This window comes from Terrapene carolina, unplaced genomic scaffold, assembly GCF_002925995.2.
Source record: "Terrapene carolina triunguis isolate 2854851 unplaced genomic scaffold, T_m_triunguis-2.0 Scaffold95, whole genome shotgun sequence".
Classification (NCBI taxonomy): Eukaryota; Metazoa; Chordata; order Testudines; family Emydidae; genus Terrapene; species Terrapene triunguis.
In genome coordinates this window covers 43,225,590-43,238,391 of record NW_020664446.1, presented here as the reverse complement: position 1 = coordinate 43,238,391, position 12,802 = coordinate 43,225,590, and the positions used below count along the sequence as shown (strand labels likewise).

The window sequence follows — 12,802 nt, the reverse complement described above, 5'->3', positions numbered from 1 at the left end:
AGTGAGGGGCAAAAACACACCAGGTTCTCTCTCTCTCCACCTAAGACGACAAAGGAACCAGCCCTTTGACTTTGGGGGGAGATCCTGATCAGAGAATTTGGTCAGCTCTGTTGCTGGGATATTACCTTGAACCAAGTCTAGCTTATTAAGTTTCAGCGACTAGAAAGAGTTTTATCTTTATTTCTCTTGTAACCTTTTCTGACTTTAATATCTTGTACTTGTACCCACTTAAAATCTCTCTCTTTGTAGTTAAATAAATGTGCTTTATTTTTAATCTAAACTAATCCAGTGTTGTGTTTAAACTGATCTGTTTGGTAACTCCAGTTAAAGTCGCAAACGGTTGAATATTGACCCTTTACAGGAGCAATGGACTTTTTATATCTGAACTGCCCAGGAGGGGCTGGACAGTGCAGAACACACGTTTTTGGGAAAAATCAGGACTGGGAGTGTGTTGGGGTTACCCTGCAAGTAGTAACCAAGGCTGGTGAAAGCCAGAGTGTGGCTGGCGTGTTGCTGACAGGCTGCTGGGGTCAGAGTTGCTGGACCAGGACTGTAGCTATACACAGACATTCAGGGTGTGATTTGCATGCTGGTAGGCTGTGTGTGAGTGGCCCAGGTTGAGAGCTACAACAGTAAAGCATAGTGAGGCATCTAAGGTTGTGGGGCAGGAGGTGAGAGAAAGTTGGAAAGTATTGCCAATACAGAGGAGGACCGGAATATCATACAAGAAGATCTGGATGACCTTTTAAACTCGAGTAATAGAAATGGAATGGAATTTAATAGTGCAAAGTCATGCATTTAGAGACTAACAACAAGAATTTTGCTATAAGCTGGGGACTTATCAGTTGGAGGAGACAGAGGAGGAGAAAGACCTGGGTGTATTGCCTGATCACAGAATGACTATGAGCTGTCAGTGTGATGTGGCCGTGAAAAAGGCTAATGCAGTCCTAGGATGCATTGGGTGAGGTATTTCCAGTAGAGACAGGGAAGTGTTAATACCATTATATAAGGCACTGGTGAGATCTCATCTGGAATACTGTGTGCAATCCTGGTCTCCCATGTTTAAGAAAGATTAATTCAAACTGGAACAGGTGCAGAAAAGGGCTACTAGGACGATCCAAGGAATGGAAAACCTGTCTTATGAGAAGAGACTCAAAGAGCTTGGCTTGTTTAGCCTAACCAAAAGAAGGCTGAGGGGAGACATGATTGCTCTGTATAAATACATCAAAGGGATTAATACCAGGGAGGGAGAGGAGTTATTTAAGTTAAGCACCTATGTGGGCACAAAAACAAATGGATATAAACTGGCCATCAACAAGTTTAGGCTTGAAATTAGGTGAAGGTTTCTAAACATCAGAGGAGTGAAGTTCTGGAACAGCTTTCTAAGGGGAGCTGGGGGGGGGGCAAAAAACCTAACTGGCTTCAAGACTGAGCTTGATACATTTATGGAGGGGGTGGTATGATGGGACTGCCTACAATGGCATGTAGCCCATCAGCAACTGGCATTAGCAAAAATCCCCAATGGCCAGAGACTGGACACTAAATGGGGAGGGCTCTGAGTTACTACAGAGAATTCTTTCCCAGGTATCTGCTTGGTGGGTCTTGCCCACATGCTCAGGGTCTGATTGCCATATTTGTGGTTGGGAAGGAATTTTCCCCTGGGTCAGATTGGCAGAGATGCTGGAGGTTTTTCGCCTTACTCTGTAGCATGGGGCGTGGGTCACTTGCAGGTTTAAACTAGTGTAAATGGTGAATTCTCTGTAACTCGAAGTCTTTAAATCATGATTTGAGGACTTCAGTAACTCAGGCAGAAGTTATGGGTCTATTACAGGAGTGGGTGAGTGAGGTTCTGTGGTCTGCAATGTGCAGGAGGTCAGACTAGAAGATCATGATGGTCCCTTCTAACCTTAAAGTCTATGAGTCTATGAGACACAGCCCCTTACTGGTTTGGATTGTACCCCAGAACTTCACAAGCCCGTACTGGCAAAATTCACTTCTTCCACCCCCAAAGTCTGTTGAAAAGATGATTTAATTTCATGAAGAGTTGGTGATAAGTATAAAGATTACCTAATGCCCAAGATAAATAAGCAAATGCTGGAGGTTGGGGCCACTTTGGAAAGAGGTGGGATGACAAATAGTTTCCAGATTTTCTTTTAGAGGAAAGAGAAGGTTCAAGTTTTCACTTCCAGAGTTTTCTGCCGCTTAACTTCTCTTCAGGCATTCTGGCCAGAAAGAAGCATTGTGCTGACAGTGGCAGAAACAGACAATCTCTATGATTTGGCAATTCCCAGGACTATATACTTGCTATGAACAACATTTGAACAAGAGAAGGAAAAAATGTTTCTTGGAATCTTTAGTTGGTCAACTTTTGCTTTGGCCTGTTATTGTACACATCAGACTTTAGCCAAGGAGTAAAAGGAAGCAGTTTATAGTTTACAAGAAAGGTAGCAGAGGCCAAATTGCACCATTTCCGGGTTTCCTCCTTGATTCTTTTCTTAGCACTTCTTGTCTATGGGAGTAGTCCAAAAAATAATGATTTATTAATGAGATCCTCTCAGTTCTCACCCTTTTGGAAATCAGCATTGGGCAGATCCTTAAATTTATAGCGTATCTTCTCCTCTGGTCACAAGCCAACGGATCCAGGTGGTTTTATATGTATCCTGCAAAGCAACTATGACCAAATTCAACTTAGTAAAGCTTTAAAAAAACCATGTGAATGATTCAGTCATGCTAGCATTCTGAATAACAACATTACTGTTTGGTGCAATTTGAGCCATTTTATAGTAGCTGTAGTTCTCTAGAGCTCTGCAAAAAAGATTTTGGGCCCAACTCTACATTTTTGCCAAGGTCCCATTATGTCACTCCAGAGGCGTAAGGGGCTGTAAAGGGGTGGAAATATTCTCTGTGGAATACCCCGAGGTAAAGGCTCCTTCTACTGCCAAAGGGGCTCTAATCTGGCCCTTTTCCCAGTCCCCAGCACATGTCGGGGGAGCCAAAGGAGGGAAGAGGCAAGGCTGGGCATTGATGTGCTCTGACTATTCCTTGCTTCTATAGTCTATTGGGCTTAATTCCACAATGCTGCACACTGTCTAGTGAGCTAATCCCTTGCTACTGCATAGGACTGTTAACTACAGTGATGGAGGAATTCAAAAAGGACTCAGGCTCACAATTTCCGAAGAGCCCCACCAAAATCATGAACGGTTCCTTATCCACTGCTCCCTGCACCCCCTTTTTCTCCCAACCCAGCCAGATCCTGCACCTGACCTCCCAACTTCTTCTCTCTCGTTCTGAATATGCATCCGGCTCCCAAGTCATTCACCTCAACTGCTAAACAGCCCTGAACCTTCACTGATACTCCACTGTGAGGATCAAAGTTCTGGTCATAATCTATGTTCAGTCCCAGCCGTTGTTTCATTCAAATCTTATATGCTTATCGACTTCCCTAGGTTAAAAGTGCCCTAGAAGGTATTTCCCTTCCCCACCTCACCCAGCTGGAAAGTCCCAGAATGCACAAGGTCTGAAGAGAATAGTTAGCCCAGCAGAGAGAACTAGACCTATTGAAATTGCAAAATGGATTTCAGGGGTCAGAGAAGAAGAGAGAGGCACAGAATTTACTTCATTCAACTATTTTAATCTGAACGGCTTAATTTCAGGATCGGACTGAAATTTGTTGTTATTCTTTCCAAGATGGCTCACACATCGCTAGCTAAATCAGGATTCAGCTACCCTTAAATAAACAGGACTTATAGGATATCTGTGCTCTGGCACTTAGTGTTTTGCAAACTAGCAGCCATGGGGCTTTCACCCTCTAATTGTCTGCATGTGGTTGAATCTATGACAAGTAGTCTGACAGTCACTCCATTGTGTGATCTGCCAATACTTGCTGCATTTTGTTTGATTCAGATCTTGCATTGACAATCAGAAACTGACTTATTGGAAAAGAAGAGAGGGGAAGGGGCTTGTTTACATCACCCATTCACTTTACATACAATCCCTTTTTATTTTTCAGAATCTCTGCTACAAAATTTTCTTTGTGAGTAAAATTAATGAACTGGGGCAATAGCATAGAGTTTGTCTTGATGATATAGACTTGGTGAGCTGCAAGGGTTTGCACATTGCACTACACATCACTCAGTATTAAAGACCTCATTTTATGGCCATGCATGTGGCTATGCAAGGAATTTCCATAAAGAGAGCTTAGGAGCTGGAAAATGCTCCAGAAGGCCAGCGTGTCAGCTAGGAACGCCCATTTAATTACTTTAGAAACTTCAGACAAAGTACTCGGAGTCCAAATTGGACCATCTCCAACACTGTCCTGGCTCCGTACAAAACGAAGCTGCGATTGGAGACTTCCCCTGGCTCCCCAGTAGCCTGCTTTCTTAAAACACACTTGAGTCTTGGGTGACTATACTGAGAACTGCAGTGATATTACACAGAGATCAGGTTGGGGAAAATAACAAACCCTGAGGCCCTACAGAGCAATTTTAGGAAGACATGTTGCACTGCTCTCAGATTTCTTTAAACCTCTCTGTCTCCATTTTATTCTTCTCAGGGACAGCCTGGAACGAGAGGTTTTCCTGGATTTCCGGTAAGTGGAACTGTTAATCTATGAGGTACAAGTGTATAATATTGCCAGCTCATGTCACTAAAGCTAAGTGCCTTTCAGCATTTCCATCCAAAACCACGGACCCAATATAATGTAATTGAAAAGTTTTTTTCTGTTTCATTACTATTTTCTTTTCTTTTTAATGATGCCTTAAAAAACAAAGATACAACACTAAAGGAAATTAAATTTTTTAAAAACCCTAATGTTAAAATACCATGGTTGACGCCAGGTCTGTGCTGTAAAAAACACCCCAAAACAACCAAAATAAAGAAAATAAACCCCAGGTAAGTGAAATTCCATCCTTAATGAACTCCAATGTGATATTGTAATAACAAAGAGCCTCTGAGATTCATTCGGCTCTGTGCAGCGTGGCTCAGCTATTGACTTTGCTAGGCTGAAAGCCCAGGCAACAGGAGAGGAAGAGGGTAAAAGCATGTCTGGAATTTCTTTTGCAGCACTGTAAATTACAGATATAACCTGAGTGGGCCATGACGTGAAAAACAGATTCTGAAGATGAAGAAATTCCCATTTCAGGCCCACACTTGCTGGCAGGTTGGTCCTGCAGCACCATCCACAGCATCTATTCTGTTCCAAAACTGTATTCATTATGTATTTTCTGTTAATTTATTCTGATAACTGAACTACCTTTGTCACACACACACACACACACACCCCTCTGCCAGCCTGCTCAGTTCACCTGAGGGCTTGGTAGTTTTTATTCAAGGATTTGCTGTGTATAATCACAGATCTGCGGGCAATTGCCTTGGACGGGGGGAGGGGAACAAAAAAACGAGGAATCTGCAGTCTCTATGCTCACTGAGCACTGGACTCTCTGCCCTGCCTCTCTGAAAGGTGGCCAATAATTGCAAACTACCCTCACTTTAGTAGGAGCAAGGCACTGAGGAGAAGCAGATCTCTCCACACTTTGATGTCCAAGCATAAGGGGAGCAAACAAGCCCAGATCAAGTTAAAATAAAAACAAACCAGGGCCCAGACCTTCAAAGGTGTTTTAGTGCATGACTCCCATCTTCCCATTTTATCCTTTCCTCTCCCCTCACTTCTGCCCCTCTCCACAACTTCTCAGTAATCCTGCCAGAGTCCTGAGGACCCCCCCATTTTTCCTACACAGCCCCTCACACTTCAGCCCTTGCATCACAGCCAGCATCCTTCTAGCCAAGAAGAACTGCAAGGGCCATTCAGAGCCCATTAAGATAGTTCCTTAATTAGCCAGAGGCCACTAGTGACTGAGACAAGAAATTCCCCCATGGGACTGAGCGATGGGTACATTGGCTGTGCAGCACACCCCACCAGTGAGAGACCAGGATAAGAAATCTCTCACATAGCAGCACTCCACTGGGTTAGTCAATTTGCTTTCTTTCTCCTATGTTCTGCGTCTCAAGTGATTCATTGTTTAAAGTCACAGCCACATCATTCCTCCACTGTTCTTTCTGCCATATCCTGTGTAATCCATCTGTATCCTACTGAGTCCCCACCCAGATTTGTGGGGCAAATGCATAAACCACCAATGAACTAGTTTCCCCATCAGCGCTCTCTTTTTTCTTTCAGGGCCCGATTGGTTTGGATGGCAAACCAGTAAGTGAAACATTTCCCTCACAGCTTCTCTCTCCCTGTTCATGTCCCTTTGTCTAGTACTTCCCCTGTCCTCTGAGCCAGGCTGTTAATAGATTAATTTGTATAGAATTATTTTGCAAAGTGTGTGCATGCCAATTTGCATATGAAAGATTGTGGGCAGGAGAACACCACCACCAAATTCCCCTGGAGAGGCTTCAGAGCATCAGTAAATCATGGAAGGTGCCCTACTGATGTTGCTCTTCTGGTTACCCTATTGCTTCACCTATGAACTAGCACTTATCCCTGAAGCTGCCCTTTAAACTTAACTGAGCAATTGAGTTCCCACCTCCAGCAGTTACAGCTAGAGACAGAGACAAATAGAATGAGTTTCCTAAGCTTCAGATATCATCTCACTGCAGCCTAGACTAGCTATTAATTGAACATTATGGTTTATTCCTCCCCCACATTGCAACAGGTCAGCCAGCACAGCAAAGGATTCTGAAAACCTTTGTGGCACTCAAGCCCCTTTTGGGGGGGGGGCTTTGTTGTAAAACAGACAAACAAATGTAAATAATGTCCTGCCCCTTTAAAAGGGAAACACAGATACTGCAGAGTTTCTCCCAACCACAGTCAAGAAACAAGGCATGAGTTGTTTCAGGCATGTCCAAAAGAAAAGTCTAAACTGTAGCTCACTGCAACCAAGTTTCAGAAAGAAAAAGAAACCACAATCCCCCACCCAGTGCTCCTCCTGGCACCAAACCACATACTAAGGATCCTATCTCATTGCCAGAAACATCCCTCAGTAGCTCGCAGAAGCATCCCTCTTATACTCTGCTGGGGATAATTAATCAATCAGAGCACTGCTACCTTGCACATCACTGCAATCAGGGCAGACAGCTGTGCTCCTTCCTCTAGTCGAAAGGCGAGCATTAACCCCTTCTTGTCAACCTCTAGGGAGGGTCTAAATACCTCACCACATGTCCATGCTATTCATCAGCAAAGCTTTATTTTCTGTGTTTTGCACCTGAATGATCAGGAGTGATGATCCACTTGCTATGAGGCTACATGGGTACAACATTATGTCTTCTTTGGTACCAAGAATAAGCAAAATGAAATGACCAGCCACAGCAAGGGGATGTGTAAATGCAGTGTTTAGGCCTGATTCTATAATGATAACACACACTCTTTTACCTTTTCAGGGCCATCCTGGACAGAAGGGGGAGATGGTAAAAATTACATGTGTATCTTCAGGGAGTAGTGGGTTGGTTTGGGGCTGTATTGGTTCTCCTCAGGGGCATTAACTAGAGTTTGACTCAAATGAAATGAGTAATCTCTGCATACTAACCACCCAAATTCCTGCTAACATACTAACTTTCTAGCTAATATAATAAAATCATGATAGCAGAAGCTGGGAGGTTTAGCTATAATTTTTACATGATGAGTACCTGTATCATCATGTCACAATAGCAACTCTATAGTTATACATGGGAATGTCATTTCCATTATTAAGCCTTATGTTCGGTTACTAAGTATGTTCTTTAAAAATACTTTGGGAACTGAAATGTTTCATGGTTGGACTCATCTCAGAAGTGAATGTTTATGGAAAGTTTCATAAAAACCCATTTAGCAGATTTTGGGTTTTCTGAACTACAACAAAAAGCACATTTGTCACTTATTAAGATGAGTTTTCAGATTTTTCTTGATAAATCCAAAATGGCTTAATTTTAATGCTACCAACTTGGCATGTACTTTATGGTGTCCTAAACAAGGCCTTGTGACTTTGAGATATCTGAAGAACTTTAGCTGTGAAATCACAATGATACAGATGTTTAAAACTAATATGTATCTGTGTTAGTTTCCTTCATTTCATCAAAATTTCAAATTTCGATTTTTTTTGGCCAGCTCTAATTTTCACATGGTTCAGGGAGTTCACTATTCACACGGTTATTCAAATGAGTAATTTGGAAAGCCAGCAATTAGTAATATCCCTGCAGCCAGCAACCATATCAGCTACATATAGGTAACTGGACACACTTTGGGTTACTCAGTTTTTACTGTTTTTGTTCTTCCAAAAAATATCCATTTTGTTAACTGTACTGCTATTCTGCCTATGTGTGCTTATTCAAGGAAAGTCCATGTGTTGATATGCAAGACAGAGAACTAAAGCAATGCAGGTGTTCTCTCTTACTCTCCACTTGAAGCTAAAGTAAAATCTTATATCTCTCCCTTCCTTTTCTCCCTAGAATCTGTCAAAATAGTGCAAGCCAGAGCCTTACCAAGCTCCTGCTTGACCTGACACAAAGGCCAGCAATTACTGATTTAACACTACTTTGCAAATTAATTGCTTTCTGTGTCCCCTTACTGTTCAAGTAGCTTTCATTAATATACTGCATGCACAGGGCATATCATTGTTTGTGCCAGACAGAAGCTGACTGCTCAAGGTGCTAAATATTTTGTATTTAATATAATCCATTAGAATCAATAAATCTATATCCAGTCATGAAGGATGCTTCCGGAGTATTCCTAAACATCACATTGAGGAAATAGAGAGTTAAAATGGGCCTGACCTATACAGGATGCTCCCATTGGCTTCTGTAGTTAGAGCCCATCCTTCTGTAGGACTAAATGCTGCCCTTTGAGGGCACACATGTGATTCTCAATTAAGCAAATGAAAATTGTATGAGGGAATTCAAGCACAGACTTTGGCTTTTAATTTATTCAGGAGTGAAGCTGCAAGGTGCCGAGCAACTGCAGAGAGACACTAACCAACCTCAGTTCCTATGGAAATGAACATGAGGGTGCCCAACACATAGCTAGAATTAGGCCTTAAAAAAGAAAAGCTATAGGTGAAGCTGAACCCGCTGGTGAGCGTGTGTTAGAGGTCCCCTGCTGGGCCATGCCATGCCACAGAGGCTATTGTTACAACCCCTCCTTAGAGAGTTTTAGCAGCACATGCTTTTAGTTCTGAGGCCCCTGGTTCAATCCCTGCTATGTCAGCCAAGATGGCGGCCATCAAATAAGTGGGGGCTCATTTGGGGAGCCTCAGATGCTGAGGATGAGCATCCTTTGAGCAGATGAAATATGTAACCCTCCGGTGCATCTGTATTACTGGTGCCCCTCTGTGCTGATCCACAGAGAATATAAGTTGCTCCAGTATCAACTCATGCTTTTGGTTCTGGAGGTCCCTGCTTCAGTCCCCAGTGTGTCAGCCAAGAGGGTGGCTGTCATATAACTACTTAATTTTTCACTCTCCTGTTGGCATCCCCATTCAGTAAAGCTGCAGGACTTGTGCATCTTCGCTCCTCCAGTGTAAGAAACACTGCAAGGGGAACTGAGATCTACCATAGAAATTTTTGGCTAAAGACTTTTTAAAAAGCCACTTTTCCATCTGAGTACACGCCACATGCTGAGATGTTTAATGTTCCTGTCATTGAATGTATAAGCATATATATAACTCACAACAATGAATTTTTTTAAAGGGTGTTGCTGGTCCCAAGGGACAGCCGGTAAGTGCTGAACTTATCACCTTCTTGTAAATCTACCTTCTTTTGGCACTTTCCCCCTAATAGGCACAGTGCTCTTTAATTAATTTTTTAATTGTTTTCCTTTCACAGGGACCTCCAGGACAAAAAGGAGAAAAGGTAATTTTAATGGGAGCTGGGTTTATAATGACATTTAAAAGGCAGGGAAATGATTGAGTGATTCATCTTGGTGTTCCATAGCCTTCGGCTATGGCTTTCAGAGCAAATTAGGTCAGTTCACAAAACAGACAAGATTTTTCTAGTTGTGGGCTCATCCTGTGGACATCTGAAAATCAAGCTGTGTTCCCCCTGCTTCATACATCAACTCCTGTCATGACCAATGCCAAAGATTATGGACTGAGAACTCCTCTAGAAATGCTGTTGATAATGCCTGAGGCTGAATGGAATACAGCCTGCTCTTCTATAGCTAAAGAGTTTACAGTAAAAACTTCTTTTCTTCACTAAATTATGCAGCTCTGACTCAGAATAGAGCTATACCAAATGTACCAATGTGAGCTGTACCAAAGTGCCTTTTTTGACCATACTCATAATTTTAACTGAGGCTAAAATGTTTTCCACATGGTCACATTGTAATCAGAACAGAAGCATTTTAAAGCATGAAGGAGAGTTAAAAGCAGCAATGGATAAAGAGCAACATGAGACCTAGGTGCTTTGATGAGGTTTTGTTTATTTTTTCCTAAATTGTTTTAAGAAAAAGTCCCTGACACTAATAACAAAATACAGTGTTTCCAAAACTAGAAGTCAAAAGCATGTCTCCTAAATCCATATGTAGGCCTCTAAATAAGAGGTCTGATTTTCAAAAATGCTGAGTGATGTTGGCTCAAGAGTTTTGAAAATCACCATTTATTTAGGTGCCTAAATATGAATTTAGGATCCTATTTTTTTTAAATCTTATCCCAACTGTGAAGACCCAGCAGCCACAATGAAAATCTGATGGGTTATATGCTGGGAAATCCTATAAAATGGTATTTTGGGTACATTTCAAAATGAGAGAGAGTGAGAGAGAGAGAGAGAGAGAGTGTCTGTCTGTCCATTGCTTTCTGTGGATCTCTGGCCAAAAGACAAATGATGACACTGGGGAGAAAAGGGGTAGTGGATAATACACTGGATGCTCAGTTGGTATAAATTGGCATAGCTGTAGTGTAGCCATGCTGATTTCTATCTGCTGTGGCTCTGACCCCATATGCCTACTTTAGTTCACTGCATTCACAATTTAAACTATTTTCTTTTAATCCCCTCCATTCACAGGGCCAGTGTGGAGACTACCCACACAGGGTAAGCAGTATTTGTTATTAGCTGTCCCATGGCTTGCTGCACATTAATCCTAGTTTATTTGAATGACTTTTATATGGGAATGTAGGATATTTCATTAATGAGGTCCATCATATGTGTCCCACAAGTGCCATTTTACTGACTGACGTGTTGTTGGAAGAATTTTCTAGGAGGGATTTACAACTTTATTTCATTCCTTTAAACTAGGACAGCCCTCCAGATATATACCCATACCATCCCCTCATGGAGAACCCCCCCAACATCACCCTGTCAGGAGGCTTTGCCTCATGAGGAAAAGGATGTGGGCTGCACCCCTAAACCTGGTGGATCCCTAGGGATCTGTAGGAATCCCCCAGGGTCATTCAGAGGCTTTGTGCCTCCATACCATCTCTGGACCCTAGTAAGTGCCCTTGCTGGCAGCATGGCTAGGACGTCTGGGGGGCCTCAGGGAAATGTCATATAGCTAAGAGCTCTGTTATCTTTTTCACCTAATTTGCATAAGGCCAAGTCAGGGCACAATGGGCATCTCCTGCCCTGATTCTGCACTGTCCTGGCCACTTCTCCCTTCCCAGCCCCTTTGTTCTCTACCCTCTCCTCTTCCAGCACAGGCCCTGGACCATGTGGAGAGCCTTCTATAGAGCCCGAAGGGAGGGATGATGCTGCAGAGTTGGCTGAGCTAAAGTTGGGTGAAACTTCCATGGGTGCCCCCTCCATGTGCAGATCCAGAGGGCACAATCTGGTCCATAAAGGGCTGCAGAAATGTAGGCTTCAAGAGCAAATCAGTGAAAGGCAATGGGTAAAACTGGCCGTGTGCCTGGAAAGCCTATGTATTTATAGTTAGAACACTTAAAGTCCATGTATTCACTGAGGGGCGGGAAGTTTTTTGAGGGAGGCGGGGTAGAAATTCTTTACCCAGTAAATAATGCCTATGGTCTACATTTAGAGTTAGACATCCAGTTCTGTCATAGTTCCCAGTGAATTCCCTGTAATCTTGTAGATGCCGCCTGGCTTTTTGCACATCACTGCTTGGAAAAGGGGAGGGACACTTATTTATTTTGGTAATAATCTTATTAAGCCCAGGAAGTAGCCCCACTTGCTTCCCCATCCTGCCCTTTCAAGAGAGACGGGAGTATATCATGGGGTTTAGGGGATTATAGGGATAGAATTTAACCAGGCATAAACAAAACTAAAAACAACTCTAGCTCTGAAAAGCCATTGGAAATGCACTGGAAGGACATCATATGAGAGGATTGAAACTTGTAACCACTTTGCACAGGGAGACAGGCTTAAAAGCTTTCTATTTATTTTTTCAAAAGTCTCTGGACAATTAGATCGGGTGCTGGCCCTGGGCCCAGAGAGAAGTGGGGTTAGGGGTGGTCCAAGACTCTGGTATGAAGACTGCATGTAGAAAGCAAACCTGTCAGTGGCATCTGGGTGTTGGGGGGAGGAGGGTGGTCGTGTGTTCCGGCCCCGATACAATAATAGAAGGTCAGCTGTGTTTATTTAGACAAGCCATCTCACTAGATTGTTATGTTAAAAAAAAAAAGGTAACAACAATGTTCACTTAAGCAGTGTCCTGGGTTCCATTACAGCCCTTGGCTCCAGACTGTCCACATTGTTCAAAGTGAAAAGCGGGGGCAGGGACTCAACACAATTAGGAAATGGAGAAATTGATTACAAATTAAGAGGAATAACCTCAGTTTATACCTGACTGAGGTCACAAGTGGTCTCAGTTCATAGTCATTGCTGGATGTTGGTCCACATTTAAATTCCACCACTACCCAATCAATAGTTGGCAGTCTCCACTTAA

The 12,802-nt window shown here is 42.8% G+C and overlaps 1 protein-coding gene across 1 annotated transcript in view; it reads left to right on the top strand.

Annotated features, from left to right (window-relative positions):
• The window catches only part of LOC112105373 (collagen alpha-1(XIII) chain), a 131,889-nt gene that overhangs the window by 77,145 nt on the left and 41,942 nt on the right, over nucleotides 1-12,802 (top strand). Inside the window, exons 8-13 of the mRNA XM_029911384.1 lie at nucleotides 4,553-4,588; nucleotides 6,173-6,199; nucleotides 7,378-7,404; nucleotides 9,658-9,684; nucleotides 9,793-9,819; nucleotides 10,969-10,995. Of these exons, the coding sequence (XP_029767244.1) occupies nucleotides 4,553-4,588; nucleotides 6,173-6,199; nucleotides 7,378-7,404; nucleotides 9,658-9,684; nucleotides 9,793-9,819; nucleotides 10,969-10,995 (171 nt within the window). The remainder of the gene's footprint in view (nucleotides 1-4,552; nucleotides 4,589-6,172; nucleotides 6,200-7,377; nucleotides 7,405-9,657; nucleotides 9,685-9,792; nucleotides 9,820-10,968; nucleotides 10,996-12,802) is intronic.